The sequence below is a fragment of the Parambassis ranga genome, chromosome 21 (genome assembly GCF_900634625.1).
Source record: "Parambassis ranga chromosome 21, fParRan2.1, whole genome shotgun sequence".
NCBI classification, from domain to species: Eukaryota; Metazoa; Chordata; class Actinopteri; family Ambassidae; genus Parambassis; species Parambassis ranga.
The window spans coordinates 1,256,711-1,272,353 of record NC_041041.1 but is presented as its reverse complement, the minus strand read 5'-3'; the positions used below and the strand labels follow the sequence as shown (position 1 = coordinate 1,272,353).

Below are 15,643 nucleotides of genomic sequence, written 5' to 3'. Positions count from 1 at the left end.
CTGGTTCCAAAACTGAGTCAGCCCACAGGCTGTAAATAAATACCATCTATCTGTGAGGCTCTCAGTCCACTAATACAGGCACAGAGGTGGAGCACGAGTGGAGCTGACGTGGGGGCAGGAAGGTTACTATCTGCCTGTCACACAAAGCATCACACTCTGAATTCTACTAAATTTAAGTCTTAATACAATTAAAATGAGTTATATAAAAATTCCCCCCGTACAGCTTCATAAACAGAGACCCAAACCGTTTGGAGCAGGCTGTGAACGTGTGTGTGTGTGTGTGTGTGTGTGTGTGTGTGTGTGTGTGTGTGAGACTCAGTCAGTCCAGTTGTGATACCTCCCCTCTCTGTCTCTCCATCACTGCCTCCACTTCTTGCTGCACCAGCACAGATGTCGCACGTGAGGCTTCAGCATCCGATGTCTGGTACCATAGCAACAGAGAGCAACCAATAAGGGGACGCTGTTCGGGACAAGCACTGGGTCAGCAGCATCCTGGCTGCTTTGAGTCTGTGGAGTCCCCAGACTGAAGGCAGCAGCAGGTTTATTTTTATAACCCTGGAACATGACCTATTTTATTACGCCTCCCGTTCATGTATGTACGTGTTTAAACTGGCGGAGGGATCTGAACAGTGACATGATTAATCATCTTGATTAACACAAAAAAAGCTAATAGATCACGTGTCTAAAGCAAATCAGGCACAGGATTGTTGTCGACCGCCGCGGTCATGCTGCACGTGCCTCTGCGTCACGGCCGTTGTCAGTTGCAACGGACCGGCCATCTGAGGACAACCGAGCCCGGTGCCAGACAGTAAACACACACACACACACACACACACACACACACACCGGGAGGAATCCCAGACGGCCCCGGGTCGACTGTCTGCCGCAGCAGCAGCACCATGAACGCCGCTGTCAGGTGAACCTCAACCGAAACACCCGCCGGTTCAGACCGACGCTGCCCGGTAACCCAGTAAGTAAATCACGTGTTTAAAGTGTGGACACACATCTTACCGAAGCGTCACAGCCGCTTCAGCTGACATACACTCGGCTGCCCGCAGAGCGGCGCTGTTACAGCTCCACTGGAAGCTACAAACAAGGAGGATAAGCTCGTCAAGCTAGCTAGGAAAAGCTAACGGAAGCAGGAAGTCAGGCTCTTTTTGCTTTTCAAAATAAAACACACCTGAAGGGACGCATCCGGGCCTGAAGACGTTTCGCCCCGAGCAGCTTCATCAGAGTTCGGTGGAGACGCAGGCGGCGTAGTTCGGTTCTTGAGGTCTGGTCTGAGCTTCCTGTTCCTGCCTCTGCTCGGTCATTCAGTTCTGAAGCACTTTGACTTTCTAACCTTGTTCAAGATTCAAGAAGTTTATTGTCAAATGCATTTTACAGTTACACTGAGCCATGAAATTCTTACTTTGCGAGTTCCCTTCATATGACTTTATACACAACTAAACTAAGATTTAAAAAACTGTAGACCTTTGACTGGTAGTGTGATTCTTTTATTTTGACAGTCTTTTCCCGGAACCCCCGTGTTCCGCCGTGTTCGGTTTGACACCGAGAGAGAAGAGAAAGCAGCGGAGAGACCAAATGGAGAGCGAAAGGACTGGGAGGGTGTTCGGAAACGGTGAAGAGGCATGGCGGAGCGGCGTGGCCGAGTGACAGGATCTCAGCTCAGCCGAGGAGGGTCCGCGGGGAGCGGAGTGGCGGCGCAGGAGTCGAGCTGACTGTCGGAGGGTCTTCAGTCCGCTTCGCTTCGGTCTTACCTCGTTTAACCTAATCAGCGCACACACACACACACACACACACACACACACACACCAACCAACGCTTCAGCTCTGCAGAGAGAAGTCTGCGGCGAACAACAGCGTCTGGCGGGATCGAAGGTAAAACCCACTCACCCACCCTCACACCACGACCCGCCCGGGACCGTGGTTTGTTTACAGCCACCATTAAGTTCCACCGCCGCCCACCCTGCTCATTGTTTGGCGGCTGCTTTCTGCCAGCATTGTTACCACACACACACACACACACACACACACAACACACACACACACTGAACTGACTGACACGTTAAACTGACGTTTAGCGGCGCGAACGAGCATCGCTTAGAGAACAAGCTAAGCTAATGTTAGCAGTTAGCTGCTTCACCAAAGAAGTGACAAAGTGCCACACGGGGCTGCGCGCACCTGTCAGAGGCAGGCAGCCTGTCCGGACTCCTCACCCCTCCAGAGACCAGCAGCCAATAAAACCACGTTTGTGTTACTCTACACACACACACACACACACACACACAGGAAGTGACAGCAGCTGTCAGTGGAGACACGGTGTGTAAAGTTTTGTAAATAAGTCACAAACGATCAGTCAGCCAACATGGCGGCATGGATCAATAACATCTGCTGATATATTGTTTTTATGTGTGATGTAGAAATGACATACAAATAATACAAAAACTACATTTCAAATGAAAATAATAAACTATGAACGTTCTGACTGTTGATGTTTACTCTGGGTTTATTTTAAAGCCACAGTGTCACTTTAAAAAGTCACTGTGTGGTTGTTAGCACTACAACAGGCCTGTTCATTCACCTGTTCAGTTGGTTGTTGATGTCGGCATCATGCTGCGGTCATAAAGTTGCTGATACATGTGTGATGGTGTGTGTCACATGTTCGTGCTGTTGTGTCTGAGCGCTGACTCGGTGTGTGTCTGTCCTGGGTCACGCTGCAGCTCCTCTGTGCTTTCAGGTGGCTCAGTATGAGTCGAGATGTGTGGGCGAAGAAGAGAGCCAACGCCAGTGAGGACAATGGTTGGGCTGAAAGGGTGAGTATCTCCCACGCCATCATAACCAGCTGTGACCTCCCACTGGGTTGAATGGTAACGTGCAGATCATTGACCATCACTGCTCTTCTTCTTCTTCCTGTGTGCAGGGGGGTTACATGGCTGCCAAGAAGTCAAAGCTGGATGAGCAGTTCCAGCTGGAGGCCCCCAGAGAGAAGCAGAAACAAGGAACCAGCTCCAGCATCTTCAGCGGAGTGGCTGTTTATGTGAATGGATACACAGGTAAGCACGGCGCTTTGAGTTCTGCACTGGAGGGCTGTTTCAGTCGGAGTTTTGTCCGTAACAGGTGTTCTGCATGACGTCTGGTTTCTGATCAGCCAGTGGAGGAGCTCTGCTCTCCACCTCGGCATGTGTTGGACAGGAGCGCGGCGCTGTGGCTGCCCTGCAGCTGCTCCTTTCACAGTACTGTAGGAGGTGATCTGTGTACATCGGTCAGCAGCGTGTCGGGCCGCCAGAGGAGAATCTGTGGCTATAAGGAGGGTTTTGTTTCTCTCTCAGTAACATTTACCTTTCTTTTCCTTTGCTTTGCCTTTTTCCTGTCATATTATCTGAAGGAAGACATTGGTGCGCACTTCGGATGTAAGTGTGTTGCTTGGCAACAGTCGTGGCTTTGCATATATTCACATGGACGCACATTATAAGACACAGCTACGACCTTGGCTAGTCGGGCTCGGTGCACTCAGTTTTAATTCCAGTAACAAAGTTGTCAAAGCTAAACCCGGTGTAAGAGTACAGACCTACTGTTTTATCCCCAGCTGGTGCACACGGCTCCTGGACAGATCATAAGGATGATAAGGTGTTTGAGGGACTCTGATAAAATGGCCGCTTTTCTTTGAGTCCTATTTAGACTAGGAGTCGACTTGTCGGGATCCACATCACGGATCGCTGAGGTGCATTGTCATTTATGTCTTGTCTGTGAGCAGAGCCATGTGCAGATGAGCTTCGCAGATTGATGATGCTGCATGGGGGTCAGTTCCACAATTACTACTCGCGCTCCAAGACCACCCACATCATCGCCAACAACCTGCCCAACTGCAAAATCCAGGAGCTCAAAGGGGAGAAGGTCGTCAGGCCGGAGTGGATCACAGACAGGTGCGTCCAGTGTGAGATGAGGGCTCGTATGTATACGTTTGACTGAATATTTACGTTGTCATGTGTTTAAAACAGCATTAAAGCAGGCCGCCTGCTGCCGTACCTTCAGTACCAGCTGTATGCTAAGCAGAAAGGCCCACTCTTCCGTGGTGTGACTCTGCTCCAGACCTCTGAGACAGCAGGACTGAGCCACGGGCCGAATATCCATCCAAAGTCTCCTCTGCCTCCACAATGCAGCGCTCAGTCCTCATCCAGCCACCAGAACAAGTCCAACTCTATCCCCGGCCACGGCTGGCCTCCGCCTCAGTCCATCCAACAAAGTCGTTCAGCATCCAGCCACCTCATTACAGATCCCAGGCACAGAAGCCCCTCACACACCCACCCACTGTCTGAGCCCAGCTACACAAAGCCCCCACACAAGTCTGCTTCCACACCAGAGGTGGAGCTCAGAATGTGAGTATGCAAAGTGAGGAAGACATATTTCTTCCCAAACAATGTGTTAAATCTGTTCTTCATCCGTTTGTATCTCAGAAACGGACTAACGCAGACCTCACTGGATCTGATGAGCCATTCAAAAATAAATGAAATGCAAGAGTGTGGGGAGGAGGGTCCTCAGCCTGCGGTGAAGGAAGCCCCGCTGACCAATGGACACACTCACCTTCTTAACGGTGCCTTAAATCCAGAGGACAGGTCTCCTGTTACAGATCAGCCCTCTGCTGACGAGGACCTGCCCCCATGCAGAGTCAAGAGTTCTGCTAATAAACCTCATAGTTCTGCAGCGCTGTTGCAGTCCAGGCCTGACCCATATGAGTTTCCCCACAGTCCTCCGAAGCAGTCCGATCTTACTCTGGTGAAATCCGACACTACAAAACCCACTGAAAACCACCTCAAACCACCTCTTCACCTCTCTGAGAGGACTCATCCCTCCTCTTCATCGTGTTCTTTTTCACATTCTCCAGTTCGACTGAACGGAAGTCACCACATTGCCTTTTCATCTGACCCCGCCTCCCTCAGCACGACTAAAGCTAAACCTGACCCCCCCATCGACCAGTCAGCATCCAGGTCTTCAACTCATCTGCTCCAGCAGACAGGCGGCCTGATCTCAGAGTTCTACTCTCACTCACGTTTACACCAGATCTCCACATGGAGGACTGGATTCTCAGAGTATGTTAATGAGCTGCACAGCAAACGGAAGATCGCGGGAGGCACCTGCTTTTCTGGGAAAGATCGACTGAAGAAGTCTGTGGCCCAGAGAGCTACAGACGGTCAAGGTAGGGAAAGATGCATGCAGCTCTGTAGGTCAGATGTAATCAGTCCTGTCCCGCTGTCACCAGGAAGAGTGTTTAAAATACCTTTAAACACGGTTCGCTGAAGCTTCCTCTGATCTGATGTGTGTTTTCCGTGTCAGGTGCTTCAGCAGCGGGCAGTGTGAAGTCTTGCATCCTCCATGTGGACATGGACTGTTTTTTTGTGTCTGTGGGGATCAGACATCGGCCAGATCTTAAAGGTAACCAGATCGATCAGTCTCGCCTTTAATCCAGCCAGCAGTCCTGTTTGAATGTGTGGCGTTGTTGCAGGGAAGCCTGTGGCTGTGACCAGTAACCGTGGACAGGGCCGGGTCCCTGTGAGACCCGGGGCTAACCCTCAGCTGGAGCAGCAGTACTACCAGAGGAAATATTCACATCCTCAGCCTGGTGAGAGTCCTGACAGGGACATTCAAATGCCTGCCTGAGTGTGCAACTGATCTGAACTTCCTGTTTGTCAGAGAGGGCCGGTGATGATGAGCTGCACCGAACTCCTTCTCAAGAGAGTCCGGAGTCAAACACAAACAGAGGGGAACAGGAGGCCAGCGTGCTCTCCATGGCAGAGATCGCATCCTGCAGTTATGAGGCGAGGTAGGACACACACAGCATCAGTGTTTGACTGTGTAGCAGCAGGGACGTGAATATTTGTCTTTTTTTTTTTTTACAGGCAGGCTGGTGTGAGGAATGGGATGTTTTTTGGCAAAGCGAAGCAGCTGTGCCCCTCACTGCAGGCCGTGCCTTACGACTTTGAGGCTTACAAAGAAGTGGCTCTCAGCATGTATGAGGTTCTGGCCAGGTAAGAAGAACCCCAGGCTCTGTCTGTTGCTCACCTCCTCCCTGCCACGTAACCTGTCCTGTATTTTCCTTCGCAGTTACACCCATGACATCGAGGCTCTCAGCTGTGATGAAGTGCTGATAGACGCTTCTGCTCTGCTGGCTGAGGTCGGCATCAGCCCAGAAGATCTGGCCAAAGTGATCAGAGCAGACATCAAGGAGAAAACGGGATGCTGTGCGTCAGTGGGCATGGGTGAGTTCATATTTGCCTCATAATGTGAAATAGATGAAGACACTGGCCGGGTCTTACAGACTCAAACTGATCCGATCTGTTCAGGGTCCAACATCCTTTTGGCTCGGCTGGCAACCCGTAAGGCCAAACCGAACGGGCAGCACTTCCTGAAGTCTGAGGAGGTGGATGATTTTATCAGGGACCTGCCAGTGACCAGCTTACCAGGTAGATACACAGCACCACCTGCTGGCCAGGCTGCACCAGTATGTGCTGTGGTTCCTGATTATGTGATTTCCTTTTGGAGGTGTTGGGCCTGTTATGGGCAGAAAGCTGGCAGCTATGGATGTGAGGTCATGTGGGGACCTCCAGCAAGTGTCTCTGTCACAACTCCAGAAGAAGTTCGGACCTCGTACCGGACAAACACTGTTCCGATTCTGCAGGGGCCTCGATGACCGACCGGTCCGCTACGAGAAGGAGAGGAAGTCTGTCTCCGCTGACATGAACTACAACATCCGCTTTACCAGGGTGGGTCCCTTCTCCTGTCCCGTACAGTCTCTCATATGCTGCCAGCCTTTTTTAAGCCTCTTGTTTTACGTCAGGTTGATGAGGCAGAGTGCTTTCTGACCAACCTATCCATGGAGGTGCAAAGACGTTTACAAGAAGCAGGTCTGCGGGGTCGCAGGGTCACTCTGAAGCTCATGGTCCGCAAGATCGGAGCGCCGCTAGAACCAGCTAAATATGGAGGTCACGGCATCTGTGATAACCTCGCCAAGTAAGAAAGACACGGTCCTTCCTAGGTGTTGCACCTGATCCCTGTCATACCCATTGCTGACCCTGTCTGTCCTCCTGTCAGGACCGTGATGCTGGCTCAGTCCACTGACAGCGGTCAGCTCATTGCCACTGCAGTCATCAAGCTGTTGCATGCCATGAAGGTGTCGGTGCAGGACCTGAGAGGAGTCGGCATCCAGGTTCAGCTTCTTGAAGGGACTCAGACTGTGCTGCAGGATTCCAGAGGCCTTAGAGTACGGTCCATCAAGGACATGCTGTTAGGACAGGGATCCAGAGGTGAGTCTGATCTGACTCCGTTTACGTCACAGTTTGAATCTTGAATCTTATGTAATTGTCACAGATGCTGCAGACGCACATCAGGAAAAGACTTCCTTTACAACAGAAAGCTCCCCCGAGCCCGTCCCAGGGACGAGCAGAGAGCAGCCGGCGTGCAGACAAACTCCGAAACGTACTCGTGTGCGTCTCAACCTCAGCATCGAAGTCCCCTCCCCCTCACAGGTAAAGACAGGAAGGAAAGGTGTGTTTGTTGTAGCAGAAACATGTTCTGAATGAGCTGTGACGATCTCTAAGGTGGACCGCTCAGTGTTGGAGGCTCTGCCTGCAGAGCTGAGAGAACAAGTGGAGCAGTCCTGGATGAAGAGACCAAGTAACAGCCCTTCACCTGGCCTGCAGCTCTCCTCTCCCAATGCCCGTCCAGCCTCACCTCCTCCTCCTCCTCTTCCTGACTCTGCACGGCACACTCTGCCTGCTGGAACCTTGGTTCTGCAGATTCCAAACCATCCAGACAGTCCAGGGATTGTTCTGGAACTACCCAACTACTCACAGGTACTCACACACGGAAAATAGTAAATAATCCTTATGAAGCCAAAAATCTTTGTTTGCGTCCACAGACAGCTGTTTTTGTGTTGGAAACATCTGTTTTCTATTCAAACCCTGTCTAGTGCATCGTCCTCGACACAAAAACACCCTCAGCCACAACTTTGTTTCCCAAAGAGCTTCAACACTGCAGAACCTGGTTTACTTGTACAAGTCCTTCATGCAGAAGGTTACTCATCTGCTGATGTCTGACTATTTTAGCTAACCTGTTAAAGTTAAACAATAGTAATTAGTCTTAGTGGTCAGTTAATGTGATGCTGTGAACACATCACTGAGTGTTTAATGACCAAAACATTCACAGCTGTGATTCAGCTTTTCTCTCCTCCGGCTGCAGGTTGACCCGGATGTATTTGCTGCACTTCCTAAAGAGCTACAGGAAGAACTGAAGTCCGCCTACAGCCGTGTAACAAATGTCCAACCCCAGGCCAGAGCGTGTAAGTCAGCGGTGAGCTGTAGACCGCTCTTATCAGCATGCACATGTGTTTCTGACCTGTAGCTTTGTCTGCAGTGGAGCAGAGGAATCCCCTGCTGCAGCTGAAACAGGCTGGAGTAGGAGTTGGCATTAGCCGAGTGAAGCGGCGCTACAAGAGGAAGAATGCAATCAGCCCGGTTAAAAAAGGAACGTCCCCCCTGAAGAGGCGGCAGACGACAAACAGCCCATCCAAAGCCGCACCACGGGAACCAAAACACATACTGAAGGTGGGCCTGTGGTGGCAGAGCATGAAGACAGCCGGTTTATATCACTGTTTCTCACATGTCTGTCTTCTCCAGAGTGAAAACGGTCCCTCCACATCAAAACCAGAGATCCCAGTGTGTGGGAGTAAACTGCCCCCCCGTCCTGCTCCAGCGCTGGCCGGTGCCTGTGAGCTGACAGACATTAAAACACTGCTACGGGAATGGGTCACGACCATAACAGGTACACCGCAACCATCAGATGGATGGCTTTAAATGGTTTAAGTCAATAACATTTTATTAAGATGCAATGAGTTTGAATCCCTTCTTCCTCCGCCAGAGCCCATGGAGGAGGACATCCTGCAGGTGGTGAAGTACTGCACTGATCTGATAGAGGACAAAGATCTGGAGAAGCTGGATTTGATCATAAAATACATGAAGAGGTCAGTTCCTGTCCTCGTTTGTCCTCTCCCTCAGCTTTCTCTCCTGGTTTACTGACCGTGGATGTGTTTCCTGCAGGCTCATGCAGCAGTCGGTGGAGTCTGTGTGGAGCATGGCGTTCGACTTCATCGTGGACAACGTGCAGGTGGTTGTGCAGCAGGCGTACGGAAGCACTCTGAAGATCGCATGAAGAAGAACTAGAGGGGTACTGTTTTCATCTTTGTCGTTGACAGCGCCACCATTTTCAGAAGAAGATGTCAACAAAACAAACCATGACCTCAAAATGACTTCCTGTAAACTGTGACTGCTGCAGCAGGCTGTGCTGTGGCTCAGTTCAGGGTTCCTGAAAGGTTCAGCCTGTGAAGGCGGCGTCTCTGTACACTGAACATGGCCAGCAGAAGATCTCCTGTGTGTGACCAGCCATCATAAAGAGACAGAGACACATCGTCCTCTGTAAATCCTGCCTGGGGGAAACTGTCCATCACTTTTTATTGACTTTGCACAAAGGTTCCTTATCACACAGTGAAGTCGTTTACTTATTACCGTCGCTGACAGGAAGATAACATGAATTAGCAGAGGGTGGTGCAGACTGTTACTGGCATTTTCATCTTGAAGAGCTACTGCAGAGTTCAGGCTCAGACTATTTCCTGTGTTTGTAGTTCATGACAAAGATCAGCTCATTTTTCTAGCTGAGAGAAATGACTGGAAGGTCTGCCTGCAATACCGAGTCAATGAAAATCAGTGGCCTGTTTTCCATCTCTGTGTGGGCGGAGCTTAAATGCACCCTGTCTCTGTTGAGTGAGCTTTTCACTGCTATGATGTGGTCAGTCATCAGACTCTGCCTTTGTACGGCCTGAATAAGAGTACATAATCAGCTGTAGCTACAACGGGCACAGACTTAAAGGGCAGAAAATGTTCTCAGAATCTCACCACTAACCAAGCAGTGTTTATATATATATTAGTATTAGGTGTAATTTGACATCATGTTTCTGCCATCAGAAGTGAGTCGGTGATTCATAAAGGCATCAAACACAGGCAGCAGGGGACTTTCATTCAATAATGAAACCTGTCCATGAGTACCTTCCACGTGTCCAGTGATTAGATCAGGTTTAAAGTCGGGATCCTTGTAGCAGTCCTCATACATCAGACGCTTGATGTCTTAGAACATCATACCGCAAAAATCAGTTTTTTTTTCCTCCTGGTTTATTTGGTGCTCTTCGCCCCGACCCAAGCACTTATGTGTGAAGTGACTACAGCTGCTGCATACAGTCGAATCTTTCTTCTTGTCAAAAAAGTGCCAAACCTTGTTTATTATGGTGTGTAAATAATGTTTTTAAGCAAGCTTGTTACAAGTTTAAAAAGAAAAAAGGAAGCCCGCCTGTTGAGGGAGGAGCTCTTGTATTGTTTACTGTTAGTAAATTCTTAGTAACTGTCTTTAAATTGTAACTCTTCTAACACTTTAACTGTGGATAAATGTTCCAACATGGAAACCAGAAGCTGGCCAAAGCACTTCATCTGTGAGGTTTACTGTTGATTCTCAGTAGCACTCTGACCCGGAGGACACTGACAGGGGTCACGGTAATCAATACGTAGCCTATGCATTTCACCAACATGAGAGCTGTCCTGTCACGAGCGTTGATCTGGACTGAATCTAGTTCACGTGTGTGTTTTCACTTTCTTAAATAATGCTGGATTTGCATCGGATCAGATTTTTACCTGTGTACATCACAGACCGTGCAGCGTTAAGGCTACACTGTGTTTCTGTGAAGGTCTTCTGATTGGTCAGCAGGCGTTACTGCTGCAGCTGGCTGACTTGTGATCTCACCGTGGAGGAAGATGTGCGTGCGTGTGTGTGTGTTTGTTTAAAGGAGATTCCTGATATGCAAACCGAATCAGTGTGTCGTCTTTCTAAAACTTGTTGAAATGAATGTATTTCTGAATGTGTGACTCACTTTTCAACGTGTTGCTTCTCTTCACCCGTCATATCTTTCCTGAAGCGAAGGGCCACACGTTGAAAGCTGGCCAGTCTTGTCTTCTCTTAACTGGCTTGTGCCTGAAGACCTGAAGCTGTGAACTTGTTTCTAAGTTTTCTAAATCTTGGTAATAAACTGTAAACTCTGTATTAAACGATGTGTTTGTCTTTATGTGTTTTTTCTCTCTAGTACCTCACCAAAAACAAATGTTATTCATATTATGAAGAACTTTTTTTAATGCTTTATTAACAGAACAGTAGAACATAACAATGACAAACCAGCAAAATCTTGTGACATTACAAAAACAATAGTAAAAGATAAGTAGAAATCAATAAAACATCATAAATTAGAATAACCTTAAAAATAAATACAGTAATAATATACAAGGATAACTATAAATTAAAGCTGCAAGCAGCATTGCGGGCCCTCGCGCACCTTGCGATCCGTGGGGTCATCGCAGTCTTCTCTCCTATGCTCTTGTCTCCTATACTCTCCTGTGCTATTCTCTCCTCCTCTCATTTCCACAGATATACAACAAACACATGTTTACAACCAAACTTTCCTGCTACCAGTAGGTGGCGCTATGACCGTATCATCCTATTAGCATATACATCTGTTTAGACTCGGGTCCATGGCAGTACTGTAAGACTTTGTCCACATTGCATAAAGTATATGGGTAGTACTGCATAAAACACAGCGAGTTCCTTTGTAATGGCGAACGGTCAACTTTGAGGCCACTCCCCCGCCACACGGTAATACTTTTGAAAGAGTTTTGGAATGCGTCTATTCCCTATGGTGTCCTGAGTGGACACAGTGAATTTCAGCTCAATCCGTTGAAGTATGCGAGGCGTGAAAAGTTTGGCAGCAGGGTCACACATCGCCAAAAATGGCCACAAACCTTCAAATGGCGGACTTCCTGTTGGGTTTGGAGGGGGGGTCCAAGAGACTTTTTTGTGCGTCTTGAGGTGATACATATGTGTGCCAATTTTCATAATCCTGTGTCAAACCGGCCAGAGGGGCTACGCGTTGGGGGCGCTATAGAGCCATTTTTATATGTGCATTTCAAAAGTCAGCAAATTTCAAAATTTTTCGGGCGAATGAATTTTTCTACCAAGTTTGGTGAGTTTTTGGGCATGTTAAGGCCTCCAAAAATGCGATCTCGGAGGGGAAAAAAAAAAAAAAAAAAAAAAATCCTAAGGGTTTCAATAGGGCTCTTGCACCATTCGGTGCTCGGGCCCTAAATATAATTACAAGGGGTTAAAATAGTTTTAATAGTTACGTTTTTCAATATATGTTAGACGAACTACTTCCTTTTTACCCGGAAGTTGTTCGTGTGCTCTGTGTTGACGTCACGTCCGGTGCAGCAGTTTGGCGCAGTGAGCCGCTGAGGAGCTGTCATTTCTATCAGGTAATCATTTAACTGCGGATTGATTATAAATGTGTCGTTTTATCCGAGCAGAAATGTGACGTTTGTTACTCTCTGCCGCACATAACCGCTTATTAACACTCATCGTGTCCATGAGACTAGCGCAACTAATGTTAGCTAGTTAGCACAACAAGCTAGCGATATGTTCTGGCAGTGGCACGAGTTTTCTGTGATTAACTACGCACTTGTGAGTCCTGGTCTGATGCAGATCAGCTTGTTTTACTGAGCTGTTGCTAACTGAAGACGACCAGAAATTCGTAACGGGCAACAAAACCTGCGCGGCTAATGCTAATGCTAATGTTAACGCTAGCTAACAACCGGCCGAAACAAGGCGTGCCCTGTTGTTACCATGGCTTTGTCTCTAACGTTAGCTGCACATTTACTGTACGTAGTGTTTTTAAGTTCGTTTCGGTTTAACGACAAACTCGCATTGGTTGGCTGCTGCGTTGAGTTGCTGGTGAAGTGGCTGAACTTGTTGAACTGATATTTCCCTTGGATTTACAATCAAGGGAGACAGATATGATATAATAACATTTCTCAGTTCAACGTCATCTAAATATTTAACTTAATGATCATAAAGTTAAATCAGCATTAAAAAAATGATCAAACATTGAAAGTGAAGGAACAATACCTTCACTTAAATGTAAAGTTACATTAGTAAATGTAAAGACGTAATAAACCCGCAGCTTTCATGGATTAACTGCATTTCACCTGAACTCACAGTGTCACATATTCAAGCAATGACGGTGTACCAGTAGACCTTAAACCGCCTGACTCGGTTTACGTTGTCTGTTTTTTATCCTCCTCAGAGTCAGAGACCTTCACACTGAGCAGCCATGGCTAACCAAGCAGTGGATATTATAACGAAGGTTTTGGAGCAGTCGGCCAAGCTGGTGGAGGAGCAGGTGGATGCACAGCTGAGCAAACTGAATGAAATGGATGAAGATGACTTTGATAGACTGAAGGAAAAACGACTGGAGGCGCTCAAAAAAGCACAGAAGCAGAAGCAGGTAGGTCTCAGGAATGCTGATCCACCGGAGCCCTGCAGTCGATACAGATTAGATAGATTACAAACCAGCAAACACAAAGTCCGTGTTTTCCTTCCACTGTAAAGCCAGCTTTTCTTCTGAGGTTCTTCTCTTTATTCATTAAAGTTCTGTGTTTTTAAGGAGTTCTTGTCTAAGGGCCACGGGGAGTACAGAGAAATCCCCAGTGAGAAGGACTTCTTCGGCGAGGTGAAGGAGAGCAAGAAGGTCGTCTGCCACTTCTACAGAAACTCAACCTTCAGGTGAGCCCACAGCTATCACTCACGCTGATATTACAGATACATATATACATTACAAGAGGTCTGACTAACCTGGCATTCAGATGTAGGTCAGGTTTACACTGTAGCACCATAGTGACTGAGAGAGCCTCTGTTGTGATATTTGGCAGATGTTGAAGCCTCAGAATCTTCAGAATTGAATATTTACTTTCTCCAAGTCATTTATAAGATCTTTTAGCACGTTGTCCTCCCCTCCCTCTGTGAGGTCTTCTGACGTGTCTGTCCTTGTTCAGATGTTTGGATTCCATATATGGATTCCTACAGACTGTAGACTGTACTTGTAACTGTTTTCTTTGTGAATAATATTCCTCCTGTAGGTGTAAGATCATCGACAAACACTTGGCTATCTTGGCAAAGAAGTATGTTGAGACCAAATTCATCAAGCTGAATGCAGAGAAGGCTCCGTTCCTGACCGAGAGGCTGCACATCAAAGTCCTGCCCACGCTGGCTTTGCTCATCGACGGGAAGACGAAGGACTATGTGGTTGGGTTTTCCGACCTGGGCAACACAGATGAGTTCCCCACAGAGATGCTGGAGTGGAGACTTGGCTGCGCAGAAATTATTAACTACAGGTGAGACGGGACTCCTCCATCATCCAGGCATCATGGTCACAGGGTCACAGATGATAAAAGCTTTTTTCCCTGTTGTAGTGGTAACCTGATGGAGCCGCCTACACTGACACAGAAACCCGGTACAAAGTTCACAAAGGTGGAGAAGAAAAGCATCAGAGGGCGAGGGTACGACTCCGACTCAGACTCTGGAGACGACTGACAGTCGTCCGGTTTTCACTCGGGGCTACCTCAGTAAAAAGTTTGGCAGACGGCCTGCTGGACTCTTCCTCCTGACTTCTCCTTTACTTTACTTCTTCTTTACCGGATCAAGCAGCCAGCGTGCTGGTTTCAGCCTTATTTAACCACTTGTCTACCACAGTATAGATGTTTTTATACAGCACGCTTCATCACACTGAGCCTTTCACTGCGTATTCTGAGTGTCTGTTAGCTTTGTAGAATTCATTTTGTTTTTCATTGAGTAAAACTAAAAACCTGAGTTATAATTTCTGCTGTGGGGGTCTGACCTTATTATAACCAGTGTTGGGAGGATTACTTTAGAAATGTAATTGGTTACATTTACAGGTAGTGTATCTATTTCAATTACTTTATCAAAGTAACAGAACATCAGTGACCTCTAGTGGTGAAATAGGACACTGTCTTAATGACGTGATGAGTGTAACCAGGTGTGATACATATTTTAGTGAAGACTGATTAATTGGTTTCGGTCAGTTGATTCTATAAATGTGTGTGTTGCAGTAGGAGCTTGTGGATATGTCTGGATAGTAATTCAAACATTTTTATTGAGAAACAATATTGGACTGAGCCGGTTTCAGCAAAGTCTCACGTTACGAAGCGGCGCCGAGTGATTTGAACCAGTCGTGTGATTCGCTGAGGGGACGACGCCATCGGCACCAAAGCACGCTTTGAAGCAGCGGTTCAAGATAAATGCTGTTTCAGCTTCGAAGCTTGTATCAGAGCATCGATGTCAGGCGGCCATCACTACTGATTACATTTGATTACTTCTCTTAATTTTGATTGAATGCTCTCAGCTGCTCCATATTCACATTTTAAAACCTTAAAATATTCATTAATTCAAGCGTTTCTGAAAGTCGTTCAAATCAAATGTAATTAAAATTGTAACGCTTGAAATCTCCAAAAGAAAATGTAATTACATACTTTTCTCCAGTATTGTAACTAATTACAAAACTACTTAATGGCGTGACATGTCATTCGTTACTCCCCAACACTGGTTATAACCATGTGTTTGACACAGAGCTGCCAAGATTGTCTTCAGTCATCAAAATCCATTTTCACATGGTTTGTTTGAACAAGAGTCTCTAAAATGACACATCATGG

General features: G+C 47.4%; 2 protein-coding genes across 2 annotated transcripts; both read left to right on the top strand.

Annotated features, from left to right (window-relative positions):
• Positions 1-1,508: 1,508 nt before the first annotated feature.
• On the top strand, positions 1,509-10,509 carry rev1 (REV1 DNA directed polymerase). Its single transcript, XM_028393404.1, has 22 exons — positions 1,509-1,880; positions 2,740-2,815; positions 2,923-3,055; positions 3,757-3,925; positions 4,001-4,378; positions 4,457-5,196; positions 5,334-5,432; positions 5,503-5,619; positions 5,691-5,820; positions 5,897-6,025; positions 6,102-6,256; positions 6,341-6,460; positions 6,540-6,760; positions 6,835-7,007; positions 7,089-7,300; positions 7,365-7,522; positions 7,595-7,849; positions 8,235-8,334; positions 8,409-8,599; positions 8,672-8,816; positions 8,913-9,015; positions 9,092-10,509. Exons 2-22 carry the CDS (start codon positions 2,750-2,752, stop codon positions 9,201-9,203), a joined length of 3,906 nt encoding a protein of 1,301 aa, XP_028249205.1. The 5' UTR covers positions 1,509-1,880; positions 2,740-2,749; the 3' UTR covers positions 9,204-10,509.
• A 1,799-nt stretch (positions 10,510-12,308) lies between these two features.
• txndc9 (thioredoxin domain containing 9) lies at positions 12,309-14,790 on the top strand. The gene is made up of 5 exons (XM_028393089.1): positions 12,309-12,394; positions 13,222-13,422; positions 13,582-13,700; positions 14,054-14,308; positions 14,387-14,790. The coding sequence occupies exons 2-5, from the start codon at positions 13,249-13,251 to the stop codon at positions 14,505-14,507; spliced, it is 669 nt and encodes a 222-aa protein (XP_028248890.1). The 5' UTR covers positions 12,309-12,394; positions 13,222-13,248; the 3' UTR covers positions 14,508-14,790.
• The last annotated feature ends 853 nt before the right edge of the window (positions 14,791-15,643 follow it).